Consider the following 21,540-nt stretch of genomic DNA (forward strand, 5'->3'; position numbering starts at 1 on the left):
AGTAGATGTAGCCAGATTGATTTTAGGAGGTAACAGTTTGGAGTCCTCCAGGGGAAATAAGGGCATATTTATCTCCTTGTACGGAGTATGTTGTACTCCCAGACCTCTCTCAGTACAAATCTGGCCTTGAATGGAAAAGAACCATCAGATAAGCAGCAGAAAAATGATTCAGCCCTAGAAATGTGGGAGAACAATAGTGTGGATAAATGACTGAGAGAAGAGAGCATCTAGAACTTTTGCAGAGGAAAAACAGTCAGTGTTGAAAACAGCCGGAGTGTATGTGCATCCAAAAACAAGGGAAGGGTTTCCGTGGCCACACATTTGCGGGGCAGAGGGAATGGGCACGTTCCAAGGATGGAAGGGAGGGGCACAGCTGGGGAGGGCATACACAAATTCATGCAGTAGGAAAACACCTAACAGGAAGTTTTGGAGAGGTTTCAGTGTTATTAAAAAGTATGAGGATTTTGATTACAGGAGCTTCTTTTGAAGATGGAATTAATAAGGAAGACAGCTCATATATCAAGTAGTGCTAAGCAATGAGCTCAGGGTGTTCTGGAAGTTACTAGGGTTTTGTGGCAAACACTGGATCTAGCTTTAAACAAAGGAACTATTGTAAGAAAATGTACCAAGGGCATAGAGCATCATCAGCAGAGAATGCTCCCGTTGGCCACAGTTCTCATCAGCCATTAATCTGCCTTTCCTCCCTCCATTCTGTTTTCTTTCGTGCTGCCCTGCTTGGCTCCTGGCCGTCCTTTGGAGCGATGCAATTGCGCTGCTGCCTGAGCAGAAGCTTACGTGCTGAGGAAGGGAGTTTCCTAGACTGCTTCAACTACAAACATTCCAGCTAAAAAGCATCTGCTATGGCTTGGAAGGGTTCCAGAGCAGAGACCCTGAAAAACACTGCCAGCTGGCTTGCTAGATAATAGCTGCCAGAAGAGCGGAGCTGTCTGTGAGAGCTCTGAACGGGACACACTTTGGACTTGGAGCCTGAAATCAAGTTGTTTGGCTGCTTTTGCTGCTAATGAAATGCTTACGCTTCAAGCAAGCCCGTACACTTGCTTGAAGACTATTGGAGATCACTGTTTTGACTGGCCACTGCAGCCTGGCCGGGGCTCAGGTTGCAGCCTGGTGACCCGTGCTTGTGACAGCATCTGAGCACGTAAGGTGTTGGCAGTGCTAACTCTGGGACTGCAGTTTCTGGTGCCTCTGGTTCGTGCCCTTACAGAGCCCACCAGCCGCGCCAGCCCCACGCTCAGAACGACACCACATATCTGCGAGGCGCGAACCAAAGGGACCACAAGCAAAAGAACCCCCCCGCCCTTCGAGCTGCCCCTGCTTCCGGCCGGCGCCAAGCTGCGGTGCCCGCCCACTCTCCCGCAGCCGCAGTTCCGTTGGCTCCCGACGGTGCTCATCCTCCATGGCGGCCAATCACTTCCTCTACTTCAGCCCAGGCGTCACGGGCGCGCGGACGCCGGGGGTTTATTAGGCGGCTCGGGGGTCACTAGCTTTCCGGCGGCGGGAGAAGGCTGTCGCGGGGTGCGGGTCGGGCTTGCGATACGGCTGTAGCATTGCGGACGGGCCGCGGCCTGCTGTCGCCCTCCGGGTGAAGCCGCTAAGATTGCGGCCGCTGATTCCATGGAGCCGCGGGGGGGAGGGCGGATAACGGGTTGTGCGGTGGGGGCGGTCCGGGGACAGCAACCGGCGTGAGGGTGTGGGGGCCCGGCAGCCCCTTGGCCGTGACGGAGAGCGGGGTCCGCGAAGGGAGGGGGGGGCTGCGAGAGCGAGGCGGCGACGCACGGTGTGCGGGTGGGGCGGGGAGCAGTGCTCTGGTGACCCTCTGTTTTCTTAGGGGAGGCCCGGAGGCGGCTGCATCGCGACGGGGCGGCTTTGTAAAGGGATCGAGCCAGGTGAGCTTGTCGTGGAAGCTAGACCTTAAAGCTTTGCCGGGCTGGTTGCTCTGCCGAGATGAGAGGTCGTCCTGAGCTAGCTCTACTGTGATGTGTGGAGCTAGGTTTGCAGAGTGCCTCTGTGTTATGTTTGGCCCTGGTCTGCTGCCTGCGAGTTCTGGAGTTTCTAGTAGTTTTCTGCACAGTAGAGCTGCAGTAATTGCGGTATAAATGAATCTTAGGGAGCAAATGATGTCGTGGGGCGTTAGGAGACAAATAACTTTCCTCTGCTGGAATTGCAGGATTTGTTCATTTGCATCTTTTTGGGACAGGGAAACAGGTAGCTTTCCCAACTCGTGCAAGGGATGTGTGCTCTGCTTTCTTCCAGCTCTGAAAGCAAATTATGATTAGTGTAACTATTTGCACTTGTGGTCTTTGTGTGTGAGCATTTGGTGTTTGTTCTCTTCCTGCAGGTAACTAACCGAGAGCTCCAGGTGCTCTATGTGGAAAGAGTAGCTTTCAAGTCTCTGCTGGGATTTGTGTAGGTTGTTCCTTTGCCATAGGGAAGGTGAGTAGGATTATTTCCATGTGTTGTTGCTCTGAGGCTTTTCATTTAAATGCTCTGTAAGTAGCCTGATATTTAAACAACCTTGTGACTGCCAGTTCTCTGTAAACTTGTTTCAGAGTGGTGGTTTTACTTAGTTTTTTGTTTTCAAACTGGAGTTTATTGTCCCCAGATGATATTAGGTTTTAGGCTGAAGTACCCAAATAGGAGCATGTGTGAACAGGTGCACCTCTATTGTTGGATCTTGTTTTTTGCATTGGGTCTTAAGGTGGCCTTGTGAATGACTTAATTTGTTCCTGTGGACAATTGTTGGTCTGAATAGCGGTCATCCTGTTGTGGAGCTGGTCAATTTGCTAAGTAGTGGATTGTGGTGTGCAGTGTGGTTTCATGAGCCGTAGAAGTCCCTGGGTAACAGTGAGGTCAGAAGCTGCCGGTTCTCGCAAGAAATTGATGAGGCTTGGGTAGCCAACAGCAACCCTAGAAGAGGTGGGTTGGGAAGTGCTAGTGATGGTAAACAGAAGAAGGGTGTGGCAGTTTGTGTATCCTGATTGTTTGCTGGAGTTTGTGTGGTTGTAGTTGCTGAGATGGGATGTTGGGCGCCCGTATTAAAGGCTGCAGCTCCAACTGTGTTGTCTCCTCCACCTACTGAACATACCTGCAAAAGGTGTGCCCAGGTGGAGGACCTCTTGCAGCAGATAGCTGAGCTGCAAGAAGTGGTGATAAAACTGTGTGCTGTCAGGAAATACAAAGAGAGAGGCAGGTGGTTCCATGTGTGTTCTGCCATGAACTCACAGCCAGAAACGTCCCCTCAAGACCAAATGGAAGACAGTGAAGTAGAAAACACAAATATAAGTTTTACACCAAGGACCAGCAGGAGGAAGAGGCTTTCTGTATTGTATAAGGTGCCCCAGAACTGCTGGACTGTGGATGAAGAATCTGGTGTGTCAGGGGAGAAGTAGGTGTTGACTAAGTCAGCTTGATCTGTCCCCCATATAATGATCTGTCCAAACAAGAAACAGCAATGGGTGATAACAGTAGGGGACTTCATCCTGTAGGGATAAGAGGTGCCCTTTTGCTAACCTAGCCTGCTAGATTTTTTTAATTTATACTTTAGGACTCTGATAAACCTAATTTGCTGGGAACTGATGGGGTCTGTCTGTCAGAGGAGAGGAAGAGCATCAGCCTTGTCAAGCTGATGAAGAGAGCTTTAAAGCTGCTGAAATGGGAGAACTTCAGTCCACTGGACTGATTGGTTTAATGCCAGTGCCAGCAGCAGGTGCCCAGGGCTGGGAGAGAGATCAGAGGTCTTCAGGGAAACACCTAAGGAACAACACAAAGAAATTTCAGCTACTTCATCTGACAAAATAGTTTCATTGGGAACCCAGCTTGTGTGCCTATATACAAATCATATGACTTGGGGGGAAAAAAAAAAAAAGATTGGAAATCTTAGTTAAATCTCAGGGCTATGATATAATTGGCCTCAGTGAGACATGGTTGGATGACTCGTATGCCTGGAGTGCTGGAATAGATCTTATTTGGGCTCTTCAAGAGTTAGGAAAGGAGCTGAGGTGGGTAGCCCTGTGTGTTAGGGAGTGCTTTGACTGTGTGGAGCTGAGCAATGGTGATGAAAGGATTGAGTGTTTCAGAGTAAAGGCCAGTAAGGCTGATATTATAGTGAGGGCCTATCGTAGACCGTCCCGTCAAGATGGAAAGGAAGATGCAATGTTCTGTAAACAGATAGAAGTCTTATGATTGGTAGCCCTTGTTCTCATGACTGTTCTCATGTTCTCATGAAATGCAGTACAAGGAAGAAGGTCTAGGGGATTCTTGGAATGTGTGGATGATGCAGGTGATGAGTGAGCTCACTAGGGAGGTCACCTGTTGTTTGAGAACAAGGAAGGACTTGCAAATGAAGTGGTGGTTGGAGGCTGTCTCAGGTGCAGTGATCATGAAATGATCCTTGGTGAAGAAAGATGGTTAGCAGAACTCTTGCACCAAATTTCTAGAGGACAATTTTCAGCCTGTTTGGAGACCTGGTTGACAGAAGTCCCTTGGAAGTGGTTCTGAAAGGTGAGGGAGTCCAGGGAAGCTGGACCTTTTTCAAGAAAAATTGTGGAAATGCAGAAGCAGGCGATCCCAAATGCACTGAAAGTCAAGCTGGTGGGAGGGAGCTCTGGCCTAGCTGAGTAGAACTTATTTGGGAATTCAAGGTGGAAAGTTTTATGAACTGTAGAAGAAGAGGGAAACTATAGAGCTGTTGTCAAGCTGTGCAGAGATGAAATTGTAAGGGCCAAAGCCCAGCTGGAATTCAATTTGACTAGTGCAGTTAAAGAAGATTAAGTGATTCTGTTAATATATCATCAGCAAAAGGAAGATTAAAGAGAATCTCGATTACTTATTGGATGTGAGAGGAAGTGCAGTGATGAAATATAAGGTTGGGATACTGAATGCATTTGTAGCCTCGGTATTTTTAAGGTCAATTGTTTGCATGGTACCCAGCCCCCAGAGCTGGAATACTGACAGGGAGTGAAATGAAGTCCCTGTAATCCAAAGGGGTGACCTACTATATATTTGAATGTTCTTAAGCCTCCAGGTCTGGATGGGATTCCAACTGAAGGAGTTGCTGGAGGTGCTCACTCAAAGTATGTGTAGTAATTTACCATTGGTCCTGGGTTGCTGGAGAGGTCCCAGCTGACTGGATGTTGATGAATGTGACTCTGATCTGCAAGAATTCTGGGAAGAAGGATTCAGGATCCAGAGAATTGCAGGCCTGTCAGTCTGGCTTCAGTACCAGGGAAGGTTATGGAACAGATCATCTTGAATGCCATCACGTGGCATGTGTGGGATAACAGTGATCAGAAGCAGTCAGTGTGGATTTAAGAAGAGCAGGTCCTGCCTGACTAACTTGATCTCGTTCCATGACAAGGTGACCTGTTTCATAGATGAGGTAAAGGCTCTGGGTGTTTACCTGGGTTGTAGTATAGTGTTGGGTACCATTTGCCACTGTATTCTCCTGGAGAAACTGTCTGCTCATGGCAGGTGTACAGGTTGCTGGGTGAAGAACTGACTGAATGGCCAGGCCCAAAGGATGAGTGGAATTAAAATCCAACTGGTGGCTGATCACCAGTGGTGCTCACCAGAGATCAGTATGGGGGCTGATTTTTGTTTAATGCTCTTATCTCTTATCTGAATGGAGGGTATTGAGTGCATGTTAGCTTAGCTTGCAGTGTAAGGCAGGACTGTTGTTCTGACTTGCAGAGGGGTCTGTGTAGGCTGGATAAAAGGACTGCACGCAAGCATGTGAAATTGAACAAGAGTAACTGCCAGGTCCTGCATGGGTCATAACTCCATGCAGTGGTATGGACTAGGGGAAGGTAGGTGGAAAATTGCCCCCAGCAAATGACCTGGGGTTGCTGATTGACAGCCGATGGAACATGAGCTAGTGGTGTGTTTGACTGAGAAAGCTGATTATATCCTGGCCTGCATCAGAAATAGTGTGGCCAGCAGGACAGGGCTAGTAACATTTTTCCCTTCTGTACTTGACACTTGAGTGACTGCACCTTGAAGCGTTCAGTTCTGTGCTCCTCACTGCAAAGGAGCGTAGTAGTGAGTTTGGATGTGTGCAGAGAAGCTGGTGAGAGGATCAGGAAACGAGATTTAATAAGGAGTGGTGAAGGAATCTAGGGGCTATTCATTTTGGAGAAGAGGAGGCTGAGACCTCATTCTTCTCTGCTCCTGGGAGAGAGAGGAGGGGGGATTAGAGAAGGTGAGGTGGCTGACTCTCAATGAGTTCTTTTCCCAGTCCATAGACATATCTGGCATTGCCCTGATCCAGGTGTAGCACTTTGCACTTGGCCTCGAACCTCATCAGGTTTATGTATGTCCACTTTTCAAGCTTGTTCAGGTCCCTTTGGATGGCATCCCTTCACTTTGTTGCATCAGCTGCACCCCTCAGCTTAATGTCATCTGCAAACTGGCTGAGGGTACACTTGATCTCACTGTCTAGGTCTTTGATAAAGATGGTAAAAGCACCGGTCCCATGACTGTTCCCTGGGGGACACCATTCATCATCAGCCTCCACCTGGACATAGAGATGCTGACTATAATCTTCTGGCTGTGACCATCTGACCAATTCCTTACCACTGAATAGTCCACACTTCTCTCTCCAATTTAGAGATAAGGATGTGGTGTGGAACCATATCAAAGGCTTTGCAGAAATCCAGGTAGATAACATCAGTTGCTCTTCCTTTGTCCACTGCTGCCGTATATCCACTGTAGGTTATCAACTTGGTGAGGCATAGTCTGCCCTTGGTGAAGCTGTGCTTGCTGTGTCAGATCACCTCATTTTGCATGTGCTTCCCAGACACAGAGGTGGAATATATACTCCTGAAAAGTCTATGCTTTTAAATAAATGTCTGTTTTGTAGAAATGAATGCTGGTGTGTGGATGCTTCCCAAAACCTGGAGTGTGTGGGTCTAAGCTGTACTACAGATCTCAGACAGAGACCAAATTTGAGACTCTTGGATTGAAACATCTCCAACTGATTTCAGATAATGCAAGTTCCCATAAACATTTAAGTTCAGGAAATACTAAGTTCTATGTACAGAAATCAATCCTCAGACTGGTTTTGAGAGTAGACTCCTAGAGGTTGGAAAAGACCACTAGGATCATCTAGTCTAACTTTCTAATCTAGTACCCGGTGATAATACTGCAGTCTTCCAGTGAGGGCAGTGTTGTATTTTTTTCCCATTTTTCTGTCTTTTCCTGTATATTCTGTGGAATCTTGAGTCAGGGTGAACATGTGGGGCTTCCAGAACTGTAGTGCTCTTAGATGGGCTTCTGAGATGTCACACATTTGACGAGAATATGTTTGTCTGCACTGGAAGAGTTTGAGTGTTTAGTCCAGAGCACACTGAGGACAACCCAGAGCTCATTTTCAATCTTCAACTGGAGAAGATAGATGCTGCCTAGACTTACAGGGGCATAGCTGTATTTAATGAGTCAGAAAATATGCCATGTGTACCTACAGCAAAAATAAAAACATTAATCCTAGTTTATAAGAACAGAAAGGGAAAATAGGCAGGGGGACAAGATAATCTGTAAGACCAGTTCTGAATTCTATGAGATGAGTAGTTGTGCATTGCATTGCATCTCAGAATTGTTTTTGACACACATGTGGAGGAATGGTGGTGGATGAGGAGGCAGTGGTTGTCTGAAGAAGAAACAAACAGATTGTCATAAGGAGGAGTAGGGGCAGAGTGTGAGGAAACAAGTTAAAAAGAGTGTATAGTCAGATTTCAGTTGATACAGCTAATAAAGTTCTGTGTATTGCAAATTCCAGTTCTGTGGTGGGCCTTTCTGATTGCTCTGACACAGACTCAGTTGCTGTCTAGTGCCTGCATACCAGCAGAGGTGGTGTGGGCCTGGGCATCTCTTACAAGCTTGAGAGCTCCGTATCATAGAATCATAGAACAGCCTGGTTTGAAAAGGGCTGCAGTGATCATTCAGTTTCAGCCTGGTTGCCAACGACCACACCAGGCTGGCGATATCTTTACCTCTAATGCTGTAATGAGTTACCACTCAGAGTGAGGGCTGCTTCGTGGTTGGGAACCACTGATTTGACTGAGGTTCTCCTTAAGCATTTGAAGGAGATCTGTAGACAGGAATAGCTTGCCCAAATTAGGGTTGGGCTGGATGATCTCCAGAGGTCCCTTCCAACCACTAGGACTCTGTAATTCTGTGCCATCTACCACTAATTAATTGGTTAGGTGGGCTTGTCCCAACCAGCTAGGTGAAAAATGGTGTTTTCCATATGTTTGAGGATGGAAAGAAATTGAAATACAGGATACCTCTCAGGTGAAAACATATTTAGTAGACTCATGCTGCTTCGGTTGTTTTGATCCTGATAGCTGTCTGCTCTTTGCTGTCATAATGCATTACAAGTAGTAATATATGTGGGTTGTGTTTGTATGTCTCTTTTTTGCCCAGATGCCTCATTGTTAGATGCCAGACCAGTCATCTGTGCCAAGCTGCAACCAAAATGACTAAGTACAAGCTTGTTCTCCTGAGGCATGGGGAAGGAGCCTGGAACAAGGAGAATCGCTTCTGCAGCTGGGTGGATCAGAAACTGAGCAGTGATGGAATAAAGGAAGCTCGAAATTGTGGCCGGCAGCTTAAAGCTCTGGGCTTTGAGTTTGACCTTGTCTTCACCTCTGTACTCAGGCGCTCCATCCAGACTGCATGGCTGGTCCTGGAAGAGATGGGCCAGGAATGGGTCCCCATGCAGAGTTCTTGGAGACTGAATGAACGCCACTATGGTGCGTTGATTGGTCTCAACAGAGCCGAAATGGCTCTGAATCATGGAGAAGAGCAAGTGAAAATATGGAGGAGAAGCTATGATGTTACTCCACCTCCCATAACTGAATCGCATCCCTACTATGAAGAGATATACAATGACCGTCGATACAAATGCAGTGATGTCTCTCAGGATAACCTTCCAAAGGCTGAAAGTCTAAAAGATGTGCTCGATAGACTCCTTCCCTATTGGAATGAAAAGATAGTGCCAGAACTCAAAAGTGGTAAAATGATCCTTATATCTGCCCATGGCAACAGCAGCAGGGCGCTGCTCAAGCATTTGGAAGGTAAGGCTCTTCCTCTTCATCGTCTTCTTTTCTTACCTGTGTGAAGTTTTGCATCTTGCTCTACAGCATGTGTTGCTCATCTGGCCAATGTAATGTTAAATGTCTGTGGCCTACAGGAGAAATGTTGGAGCAGAAATCAAACAGTGGGGTAAAAGGGATGAGGAATGATCAGTTGGCTTATTGTAGCCATTAGGAGCACTATGTTCTTCATAAAATAATCATAGAATGGCCTGTTTTGTAAAGGACCATCATATCATCTAGTTTCAGCCCCCCTGCTATGTGCAGGCTTGCCAACCACCAGACCAGGCTGCCCAGGCCCACATCCAGCCTGGCCTTGAATGTCTCCAGGGATGGGGCATCCACAACCTCCTTGGGCAGCCTGTTTCAGTGAATAATATAGATAATATCTTTCCCAACTGATAAACAGTTGTGGGTTGTGTGGGCTCTTCGGATTTGTGAATTTCACAGACTCCAGCCTTCTGAATCGCCTCAAAGGGTGGGGGACCAACAGCAGCAGTAAATGCTTTCCCTTTCTTTCCCTTAGCTTTCCAGTTTAAACAAGTGTATTCAAGCTGAATTTTCTAGTTAGTCTAGGTACAACTTCTTTCACTGTTTTATTTTTTTTGCATTTAGTCAGCGGTTTTGTCAGAAGAGTTGAAGTCACAATCTGTTTATTAAACAAGCAATGCTGTAACATGTAGAAGAATAAACTGTCTTGGGTTGTGGGAGACATTTGTGACTACATTTGAGGCTTTAAAGCTGATTCTTTACTTAAAAAAGCTGCTGTGACATAGAGTTCTGTAGCAGGTAGGTACTTGCTAAAGCTTTTGCTGTGTTATTTCCATACATAAAAAATGCCTACCAGTCAACAGCTGAGCTAGTTGGTTGATTATCTGGGACCTGGAAAAGATGCAGCTTGCTGTTAAGTCTTTGCTAGTTTTCCCTCCCACCTCTCTATAATGTCACAGCATCCAATACAAGCAATTCTGAACTAGAAGACAGGCTGCAGTAATTTCTTCATGAGTAGAATAGAATTTAGTGACTGCACATGTACAAGAGCAACCTTAGAACCTTGTTAGAAATACAGTTGCATTACTGTAGAGTGGACACCAGATTGTGTCCACTCAGTTTTCCTAACTATAATCCTTTGTGTATTACCTCTATAGCTGTGACTGCCATGCACTTTTTGCATTCAGGCCTGCTGGAACAGTCAGTGCTGCTGATGCTTTAGTAGGATTCAAAAGCCCAGAGAATGAGACACCTGGGTGGTTTCTGGAACCCCAGAGGCAATGACTCTGGGGTGTGGATTGCTTGGATTCAGGAGGAAGACTGGTTCAGCCAGTTCTACTGATTGTGGTCAGTGTGATCATAGAATCATTAAGTTTGGAAAAAGACCCTTAAGATCATCTAAGCCAACTGTCTGCCTACCACCAATACTGCCCACATTTCCAGGTGTTGAGCAGCTCCTGGGAGGCCACATGCACTGTGCTCAATGCAGAGTGGCCCATCTCTGCTTCCAGGTGGCCATTAAAAGCCAGCTCAGCATTTGGGAGCAGCGTGGCTAAAACCCGTCTGCTCTGAAACAGTGGGGTTTGCTTGTTTCACATGATTCTTCTCTTAGGTTTGGAATAACAGGATTTTAAAGTGACTGTAGGCCCAGATCTTCTCATGATGTATTACCCAAAAGAATCCTCTCTGGCAATCTGGTGTGATGTACTGCATGAGGATGTAACAGCAGCTTACCATCATCAGGCATTCAGAGACAAACCCTGTGTACTGCCCTGACTCCAATACTTCCTGCTCATGCAACGTAGGTTTTGTGAACATCAGTTCATTCTTATCTACACCTTCCCTAGTCTGAAAGCTTCCTGCAAAATGGTGTCACTAGTCCATGGAAATCAAAGGGCCTGAATATCTTTGCAATTGTTCATTGCAGGCATAATCCTTTAAAGTAACAGGGACAGAAGGGCAGAGGGATCCCCAATCACTGTGTCCTCTGCTAGCACCCTGGAAACTGAACCATGCTTGCTCAGCTCCTCTGGGAGTGGGGTGCTGCAACTTCTGTGGAAGCCCTGGGCTATGTTTTGTGCAGTTAGGCACCAGAGCTTGAGTGAACGGCATCATCAGCAGGTGATGGTCTCTGCTTTGAGATCAGTGAGAGCAGTATAAGCTGAAGTAGCTGCCAAGATTATTTTTTTCTGAGATGGACTTGAGTTAGGTAGAATTCCTCAAGGGCTGTTGTCAGTGCCAGTGTAAATAAAACATCTGAACAAAGCAGTATTTCTGATATTACAGCCTGCGTATTTTTTTTGCCCTTAACTCCAGTATATATCCATCTGGGTAGAAGTGGTGCCTTGTCTGTAGTGGTGACTTTCTCTCTTTCTCTCCCAAAAGATTGTGGGCTGCTCTGGAACTGGACCTGATGTAAGAGTGCTCCAGGCTTGCTGGCCTGCTGTTGCTGTAGCACTTACTGTGAAGTGGGCTTTAATTTGTGTGAACTTTCTATGATAGGCTTAATATGTGCTATACTTTAGAGTAGCATCTGGGCTCCTGTATCTCAGCTGCAGCTATGGTATTTCTGGCAGTGAGAAAAATGGGCTTCAAATGCCTTGAGCATTGTTCCTAAATGAGTAATTGGTTGTCTTACTACTAAGTTAATTGAAGTTGTAGCTCAAATTTTAAATGGCACTAAATGTTTTCATTGAATTGATCTGATGAAATAGCTTCAGTTTTTTTGGAATGAAACTTAATGACTTCGCTCAAAATTTTCTCATGTTATCCTTGAAGTTCCTTTTTCAGAGGCTTTTCTTTTGAAAAAGGCCTGTGGTTCTCTGAATCTGAATGCTCTCGTTGTTAATTGGTAAAAAGAGCTTGAATTATGGTGGTTTTCCACTTGCACACACACAAAAAATCAGAGCAGCAGAATGTCAGGCTAACAAGGGTTTGATTGTAGGTTTGGATTTTGCTTTTCTCAGTGCTCAGAGTAGACCTCAACAGGACAAGTGTAGGATCTGTCTGTAGGATGTCACAGTTTGCATGAGATGATTTAGAAGTGGAACTGCAATAGTCTTGATGAAAACAGTGTTTAACCCAAACTGGATGGTACTGTTGTGTGCTCAGATGAGAAACAGCAGCAGCTGAGAGCTTGCTCTTTTGTCCCTTTGTGCTGAGTTTTCAGAGCACTTTGCTTTGTTTGCAGGTGATCTATGCAGTGCACAACTAAAAGCTGGTAAAGCAAAAAATAGCTTTCACTTCATGCTGTTAGGGATGGAGAAGTTCTTCAAAACATTTTATTCCTCTACTGACAGCTGTCTGTTTGCCAGTGGGAGTGTCTTGTTAGATGTCAGTGGCTGTTTTTGTTCTGTGACACTGCTAGCACTGACTGACCTGTACTTGAATGGGTGCTGTGCTGTCTTTTGGCTCAATTTTTCTTCCATTCTGACTACTTATCTCTGAGGTTGGTATTAAGTACCTCCAGATGAGGTCCTGGAGAAGACCTACTTGTTGCATTCCCTTCCTGCTGAAATGATGCCATCTTTTATATACGGTGTGGTGGTCACTGAGCCTTGTCATGCGATTATTCAGGGAAAAAAGTTGCTCAGGAGGTTATCTAGGCAGGGGTTATCTATCTGAAGAAAGATGTGGGTGTCCCACACCTTGGGCTTGGCTGCTTGAGGTCACAGATGGGGCAGTTCTGCAACTGTGCTTTTGGGCAGGATGGTGAGTGGGAAGATGAGCAGAGAGAGCGCTTGAGTCCTCTGGAGGACTACCTAGTAAGATTATTTTGCTGGTGTTTGCAGGCTGATATTCTTAAGGAAATGCTACTTACATGATTGTGGTGTCTGAGGGCGGTTAAGAGAAATCAGCTTGAGATGATCCATCAGTTCTGCTGAAAGATGTACTTGCATCCTCCTCTAACTCATCCTATTCTGTTTTTCTGCTGTTTTTCTTGAGCTTGAGCCTTTGTATGAGCAAACTTGGCTTCTTCATTGCTGAAAACAGCAAGAAATTGGTTAATGACTGTGGAAATACAGCCTGAATCTCTGCTGAAGACCTGGGCATTTTTCACCCTAGTTGTATAGGAGACAGCTAATGCTGGTAGCAGCAGATCTGATGTCTCTTTCAGTGCATTAGATCTTCAGGAGTTCATGGCAGGCTGTGATTTCTTGGCTGCATCGGAGTACTTTAGATTCATGGTTTGTTTTCCTACACAATCTCATTTGGGCCTCAGTAATGACCACTGTAAAATTCAGGCCATGATCGAGGTCAGTTTATGTAATGACACAGGAGGAAAGCTTGGCAGGCATAAGGGTGAAACAGATGTAGATGATAATATGCTGCAGCTGTGGCAGTAGCCCACCCGTCTTCCTTCTTGCCTTCAAATCTACACAGTGAGATTAAATGCTGTAGAGTTCAAGAGCCAAGTTATGACACTTTGCCTATTTCTATTTTACTGAAGCAGGTCCTCTGCCAGCTTGCAAGCAGCTGGTATCCATTTAAGGAGGGCAGAATCTGGTCCTGGGTGTTTAAGTTAATGAAAATACTGATGCTTTAGTCTAAGTTTGCAGGGGGGATACAAGGAACTCTTTTGGATCCCAACCACAGAGCGGCAGTTCTAGACGGATGCCTTTGTGGCTGAATTTAAGCATATGATTGTGTGTGTTCTGTGAGATGAATCATGTGGCTTCAAGTGTAGTTAACATGCAAGGGAGGAGGGGTGTAGCTATTCTCAGTAGCTGTTCACAGGATGGCTGAAGTTGGTGTGTTGCCCTCTGGGTCCATCTGGTCCAAGCTCTACTCAGATGGGCACCCAGAGCCCATGTCTGGTGGCCTTTGAAGACTTCCAAGGAAGAGACTGTGCAGCATCTCTGGACTACCTGGGCTGGTGCTCCACACAGCATGGAAGTGCTGCCTTGTATTCAGGGGGGTCTTACCATGTGCTCCCGTTTGTGCCCACTGCGTCTTGTCCTGGGGCTGGGTATCGCTGAAAGGAGTCTGGTTCTGTCTCTGCACCTTCCCTTCAGGTATTCATAGACACTAAGATTCTCTGAGCCTTCTGGTTCTCAAGACTACAGTCCTGGCTCTTCCCTCCTTTCATTAGAATAGAGATGAAATGCTTCAGCCCCTCAACTATTTGCTGCCCTTTGTTGGATTCTTTCCAATATGTCCATGATGCAAGATTCTAGGTGAAGCCTCATCACCTGAGTAGAGGTGAAGGATCACCTCTTGACCTGCTGGCAATGCTTTGCCTAATGCAGTCCAGGAGCCCTCTTAGCATCAAGAACACACTGCTGGCTTATGCTCAACTTGGTGTCCACCAGGACCATGATTCCTTTCTGTAGAGCTGCTTCCTAGCTTGGTGCCCCCCATCATGTCCTAGTTCCTGGGGCTGTTTCTCCACAAGTGCAGGATTTTGCATTTCATGTTGAACTTGATGAAGTTCCTGTTAACCTGTTTCTCTAGCCTGTTTGAGATCCCTCTGGGTGGCTTCAAGGCCTTTTGGTATATCAGCCACTCCTCCCAGTTTCCTCACTTTCAAGACTAGTGAGGTTATGCTCTGCTCCATCATCTAGATCGCTGATGATAGGCAGGCCTGGACCCAGCTCCTGGGATACACTGACCTTCAGTTTGTCCTTAGATCATTGATTGCCACCCTCAAGGCTCAGCTATACAGCCAGTTTTCAATCAAGAATTTAATCCAGCTCTTCAGAATGTGTTCCTCAGACTGTAAAAACAGAAGGAAAACTTAAGAACAGGTAAGAGGGAAGAGAAGCTGAACCAACTCTTGCAAGAATTGGCTTTGTTCATAATTAATAGGGTTTGCCTGTTTAGGACTTCACAGACTGCAAGTATTTCAGAGCATTTAATGGGCTACCACAGGTGAATTTTTCAAGCTTTTAGAGTGTTGTGGAGAAATGTAATGAATCTGATCAGTTAATCCTAAAAAATTGTCTACTAGTGAAAGTCTCCTCGTTGTGTATTTCACACCTTAAAAAAAGCCTGTGATTGATCATTCAGTTCAATTAAATGAAGCATAAGTGAGCTGGAAAAGAATTCTGAATATGACTTTGAAAGCATTTTCTTCTCTAAATTCTGTAAGATTCTTATGATGATCATGTATCTAATTGCTTCCTACTGTACAGCTGCTATTAAGGAGCAGGTGCTCAAGAGATTAACATGGGAAGTATCTGCTTAAAGAATGGGTTGACTGGTTTTGTATTCTGAAGAAGGCACTCTGAATGCTTTGGCAGTGTGTATTCTTATAATTTTAAGTAGGCAGGACTTTTAGTTTTAAACCTGGGAAAGACTTGATTCCAGCAACCTAGTACCCTTCTTCCCATATGAAATATAATGTGGTTGTGACACAGTCCAGGTCAGATGAAGTGCAAGAAAAGGTCACTGTGCTATAGTTACAGCTCATGAAGTAACTGGATAGCAGCTTAGCTTGCTCTTGGAATGGCCAGAATGGTAAGAAGTGATCTCTTTACTGTCTTCCTAGACTGTTAAGGAGTGTTCTCTGGGTATTTTTCCTGCAACTGAGGAGTTTGTGTGGCAAGTGTGATCAACATTTTGTTTCCTGAAGAAAAGCACTCCATAAATACAAATTCAAAGGAGAAAACTAGGTGCTTGCCTCAACTTGTTTATCCCAGGCTGTACTCCTCCTGCTTTGTACATCAACACTAGTTGACATTGGTGTGGTCACTGTGTTCTGTAGCAAGGGTAAAACATCTCAGAAACCATGTAGCAGCAACTACTTCTTTAATCCAGCTTTAGAAAAAACCTTTAAATATCCTGCCTGCTGACCACATTCTGTGGTTTGCTTAAGTTCTCCTGTGTGACTTCATCTGTTTTGTTTAAATCTGTATGGTTTAGTCTGGGAGGCTGAATTTGAGAGCTGGGCAGAACACTTCCTAGGGCCAAGTTCCCTGTGGGTGCATGGTGACATTTGAATGATGAAATCTGTGTTTAAGAATCCTGAAAATAAGGACTTGGACAGCTTGGCTGCTTGTTGTGCAAACCAAAGTTCTTGAGAAAAATGTTTGCGCCCTGGTGAACAGATTCTATTTTCCCCATGGACTTCTGTGTAGCTCTAAAACTTGATAGGCTCCTTAAGTGCTTTTATGTAGGTCTATGATTCTACTCGTAGATGAATACCCTTTAATATAGAGATTGATTAACTGGCAGGGTATGTGACTTTTTTGTAGTGATAGCTCAATACAAAATAGGTATATACATCCTTGCAAGGGTTTATCTGTTTTTCTTGCTCCTTTCTGAAATGAAGTGCTGATTTGCAGCTAAACTGATTACTCAGTCCAACCAAAACAGGAATAGGTCACTACAAAAGTTTTGTTTGTGTAGTCTCATAGCAGCAGCATAAAATTATTGTCACTTCATGATTACTTTTGTTTTTTGACCTGATGTCATACCGCTGTGGCTGAGTGGTGAGACTTCGTTTTTCTGTGTGTGTTGGCTCCACTTTTTCTCCTTGATGTGAAAATCACTGGTAAGCTTACACTCCTGTTCTGAGAGCCACCTGTTTTGTTAGCTGGCTTGAGAGAATTTCCTTGTTTTTTAGTCTAGTTCATATGGTGTCGTAGTTTTAGAAGCTTGATAGTGCACTTTTTCTAAGTATGAGTTATTGAAGCTGCTCTGTTTCACAACAGCAGACTTTCACTTTGGGAAATAATCTTTAATCATTGCTTCTTAACTGCAGATATATAGAGCTTATGCAGAAGCTTTGCTTAAATCTTGGCCTCAAAGTTCAATTGGACATCTGTAGAATTTTGTTTCATGTAAACATAACCAGCCATTTTGCTGAGCTTAGAGCCCCGGAGTACTTTAAACAGGTAAAATTTTCTCCATAGGTACACCTTAATAAAGTAGAAAATGCAGGAACACTCTAAGTTGTATAGACTGACTTTTTGGCTTTTCTTTGCGTTTTTCCCAATTGAATGTAGGGATGAGTATCCTGTATGTAGTTCTGGGGCTTGTACTGAAGACAAGATGTCTTAAACTTCTTTTTAGGAATCAGCTGTGGGAAACCAGTGTTCTTTACTTGCTTGCAACTATCTTAAAAATCAGTAGTTACAAGGTGTTGCATTAAAAAAAAAAAAAAAAACTTGAAGAGAAAAAAAATAACCTTAATATCCTGTATCTTTAAAGAGGATGTTTGTATTGATTGCTTATCTGAGGCCTCTTTATGTTGGGATAATACACATTGACTCTAATCCTCTTGATTTTTGTGTGTATGATTTGGGAAGATGTAGAAAATCTATGCTTAAAGTGTCCTGTATTTAAGAAAAGTACACAGGGCAATTTTTCCCTCTACAGTTCATGCATATACCAAGAATGAAGAAATTGTCTTCAGGTTGTTGGAAATTCCCTCCTGTAGTTGTTCTTAGAACACTAACCAAGCTGTGGTCTAGTTGGGAATGGAAATTGATCCTTGAGTAGCTGCTACTGCTGAAGGAAGCTGGAATTATGTTCTTAAATGCTTCAAGACCGGATTATCTCAGAAATGAGGCTGAGCAAATAAGCAGTTAGGAAGTTATTGATTGCTGTAACTCTGGGTTTTTGTCTTTGGCAGGCATCTCCGACAAGGACATCATGAATGTTACTCTCCCCACTGGTGTGCCCGTACTTCTTGAACTCGATGAGAATCTGCATCCTCTGGGCCCTCACCAGTTTCTGGGTGATCAGGAAGCTATCCAAGCTGCCATCAAAAAAGTGGAAGATCAAGGGAAAGTAAAATCTGCTGAGAAGTAAAATCGCGAAAGTTACTTTTGAAGTGTGTGTGGGGTAGTTAAGTGATTTATTTATGACTGCTAGGTTGCACTGTGTGAAAATCTCAATTTCAAGCACTAAGTAATCAGAAGGGACAGTTGTTGAATCTGTTTGGCAGGTGAACCCTCTGCCTTTCAAAAACTGGAATTCAGATCTCAGCGTGAGATTATGGATACGCAAAAGGAAATACCATCATTCAGGTAATGGGAACTTGCAGGGCAGTCTCACTCAGGTCTAGGTTTGATGGTGGTTCAGGAGTGGAAATAGAGGGGTATGTTATTGCCTTCTACTAGACCTGATCTGTTAGTGGGGAAGAAAGCACTGTACAGCACCAATCTTACTGGACTACCAAGTCTAGGTTGTTACAGGTACTAACAATGTTATTCACTGACAGAATGACATGATTCTTCTTCCAATTGCCGTGCCAACTTTTTTTCTGTATAAATTCTTTCAGTCTTTCCAAACATGTTCTATTTTACACTCTTCTTTCTCTTATTTAAAGGTTCCCCAAGGCCAGTTCATGGTCCAGGGGTGAATTTTATAGAGATGCTTGGACTGTTAGAGCTACTGCAATCTTTTATTATGCCATCATTCAATTTTTAAGGAATCTAGAAGATATACTTCTTCCTGCACAATCTTCGCAAAACACTGCACAACTGTGTTTTGTTGGTTTGCAATAATGGGATTTAACTCAAACTTCAACTGCAAATTAAGCACAAGTTTTCCTGCTTAATGTTTAAGTTATATCTTAGCCCCAGTAAGCAACCTTAACAGTTCTGGAACATAAATAACATGTTACTAGAGACTTGAGAAACTTGTTAGAATTGTTTCTTCTTTCCTCAGTGAAACTGGAAATACAAAGCCCTTCTCTAAGCTTTTCTGAGTTGGAAAGAACAGACAAATCTGTTCTACAGTAATATTGCTGTGTTACTGTTGGTAGACCTCTCTGGGCAGAAATGCTGCATAGGGCACTTAAGGTGTATTACTAAATGCAGCTCATGTAGTTATCAAGCTTAGCAGTGAAGGATGTTCTACAGTGTCTGAAAGTGTTTTCTTATAAAGCTCTCCTCACAATCAGCTTGATTCCTGTCGAGTGTGACTAGTGCTTTGGTATTAAGCTTGAACTGTGAGTGCACTGTAGTGTGTTCCAGCATTGAGATGGTTTCAAATTTGAGAGTGAATTTGGGATTGTTGTTACTTCAATTTTAATACGACACAATTATTCAACTGGTGGCACTTGTGTATGCAGTATTTGAGCTGAAAGTGTTTTCAGCGTGGCCCAGCTACAAATCTCAAAAGGCTAATAAGTTTCTTTCGTATGATAATATACACTTCCTAAAAACCTTAGACTAACTCCCTTTTTGCATTGAGCAGCTTGGTAGCTAATTTTGTAAGTGTGAAAATGGCTTTTCCCCTGAGGAGAGCAGTGTGACAATTTATGCTTCTGACACAAACTGGAAGGAGTCTTTCCAGGTCAGATACCAGCTCACGTTAATGTGACAGGAGCTCCATGAGAGATGTCTTTACTAAATGGTACTTTCTCTTACATGAACAATGCTTGGGATTTTCTTGGGTTTTGTTTTAGTAGCCCTTGCAACAGGAACAAAGTTACTTGTTTGTTTCTCTTAAGAATAAAATTGGTAGGTTTCTTTTTCCTTTGTACAAGCCAGGATATTCATCTTGTTTTCTCTGAAACCCTGTTAGCAGCTTTCCTACTACTATATCTGTGATTCTGCTTGACTTTATGGGTTTTTAGTTTTCAGTGCATAGTGACTCAGCGTCTTAGTTAATACTTGGTGTTAAGGAGTTGCATTGTTGATGACAAAATATACTTGTCAGTGCAGTGAGGGAGGACTGCTGGCACTGATTAGATTTCACTAGACATCCAGTTATGTTCATTGCCAAGAAAAAAATTACTTTAGATTCATTAACAAGACAAGCCTCGCCACATGTCATCAGTGGTAGCAGCATGTGTCAGGATGTGGGCTTAGAAAACATGATTGTGTGCCCAAATTCTCTTGTTGTTGTGGTATTGTAATGCTGGACTTGAGGACTTGAGACACAGGTGGAATCTATGTGGAAACAAATCCAGCTGAACTGGGAGATGCTCTCTAACAGAAGAAGAGCACTGATGTCTGATCTCTTCTGGGCTTGCAGTGGGGAATGGAAAGGTGAGTAGGTGTAAAGAACATTCATGTTTCTTTCTGCACCTGGAGTGATGCAAATGACTGAAGACAGCCTTTCAGAGCCTTGGGTGGTCAGGAAAGAGCAATGCAGTGCTTTCAGGTGGCACTACTTCTGTAGTTCTTCTTGAGACAGGAATGGTGCTAGTGCCCTGGCAGGTTGGACTTCATTTGCTTTGACTGTGACTCCAAAGATGACAGGATTTGGTATGCACATCTGGCAGTAATACCACCTCACAAAAGTATTGGATGGAACCAGCTGGAGATTTCATTCATCTTGAAGGCTTTGATCTTCAAGATGAATTTTAACACCTTGCACTACTTGTTTCTAAATAGCCTTGTAATTGTGTGTGTTTTCTGAATTAAACTTATGTTGAAAATAAACCAGCTTTCAGCAGTTGCATTAGGAAGAATGCCTGGCCTTTGGGCATAGCTACATTAGAAGAAAAGAGAGTCTTGCTGCTGGTGGCTTTATAAATTGGTGGGTGGAAAACATTTCTCTCTATATTTGAATATGCATCAGTGCCTCAAAGTCTTATAAGGGTAACCAGCGTCTCTACAGTTGACATCATGGATGTGGTTGATTTGGATTTTCTCACACTTTATCTTGTGGATCAGTAGCAAGTAGCTCTAGAATTCACTTGAAAACCTTTTGTAAATATGGTGGAGCTGACAGGTTCTTTATAACTCAATAAATGCACCTGAAATGGAATTTAACTTGGTCTCTGTCTTTCTTCCTTCTACTGCTTTCTGCTTTGCTTCCTTTCTAGGGCTGATAGGTAAATAAAGCTGTGACCTTCAGTGTTCTGGAGCTCATATCAAGCAGTCCTTGATCACATATCACGCGGTCAGTTGGTTAAAAATAGAGCAAATACTGCCTCATCTTTGCATGCAAAGAAACTGCTGAAAAAATGCATACCTGTTTGAAATGATAAGGACATCTACTTTGGAACAGCAAATTAAACATTCAGAACACAAGCTAAACAAATGTTCACTGTTGTACATTTGCTTTTTTGTAATAAGTGCTGTTTGATGTGTTTAAAATTGTGGCTTCTGAACATGAAGCCAACTAAACCCTCCAAAGGGCTCTGGTGTGAAGCCTGCTGTGGGCTGCTTGTTGCTGATCTTAATACAATACAGTAAGAAGACTTTAGGTAATGTGATGCGAGGAAGTGAAGGCCTCAAAGGTGGAACGTTCGGATGGAAAGGGGGAAGATGCAGCTGTATGACTGAACTGAAAAGTGTACTGAAGAAATACCTTTTAAAAGCTGGTCTTGTGATGGTATTGAGTCATTTCCGTACTGCTATTGAGTGTTTTTTAATTATTGCTAGCTAACTGAAGGTATATTTTTACTCTCTTGCCTCCCACACAAGTCAGCTTTGGTACATTGCTCCACCTTGCTTAAAATTTGTCTTAATTATACCTCAAATTCTTCTTGAGCCCAGTTCAATATACATACATTGGGGGAAAAACCCATCTG

At 44.0% G+C, this 21,540-nt stretch overlaps 1 protein-coding gene across 3 annotated transcripts; it reads left to right on the plus strand.

Annotated features, from left to right (window-relative positions):
• Positions 1-1,380: 1,380 nt before the first annotated feature.
• BPGM (bisphosphoglycerate mutase) lies at positions 1,381-20,776 on the plus strand. Of its 3 annotated transcripts, XM_048967218.1 has the most exons (5): positions 1,382-1,536; positions 1,850-1,907; positions 2,360-2,454; positions 8,440-9,092; positions 17,680-20,776. In XM_048967218.1, the coding sequence occupies exons 4-5, from the start codon at positions 8,492-8,494 to the stop codon at positions 17,856-17,858; spliced, it is 780 nt and encodes a 259-aa protein (XP_048823175.1). In that variant the 5' UTR covers positions 1,382-1,536; positions 1,850-1,907; positions 2,360-2,454; positions 8,440-8,491; the 3' UTR covers positions 17,859-20,776. The 3 variants fall into 3 exon arrangements, with proteins under 3 accessions (XP_048823184.1, XP_048823175.1, XP_048823166.1); XM_048967227.1 differs by lacking the exon at positions 2,360-2,454 and having other exon boundaries at positions 1,381-1,536; XM_048967209.1 differs by lacking the exons at positions 1,382-1,536; positions 1,850-1,907; positions 2,360-2,454 and adding an exon at positions 6,458-6,674.
• Positions 20,777-21,540: the final 764 nt, after the last annotated feature.

This window comes from Lagopus muta, chromosome 1, assembly GCF_023343835.1.
Source record: "Lagopus muta isolate bLagMut1 chromosome 1, bLagMut1 primary, whole genome shotgun sequence".
In the NCBI taxonomy this organism is placed as follows: Eukaryota; Metazoa; Chordata; class Aves; order Galliformes; family Phasianidae; genus Lagopus; species Lagopus muta.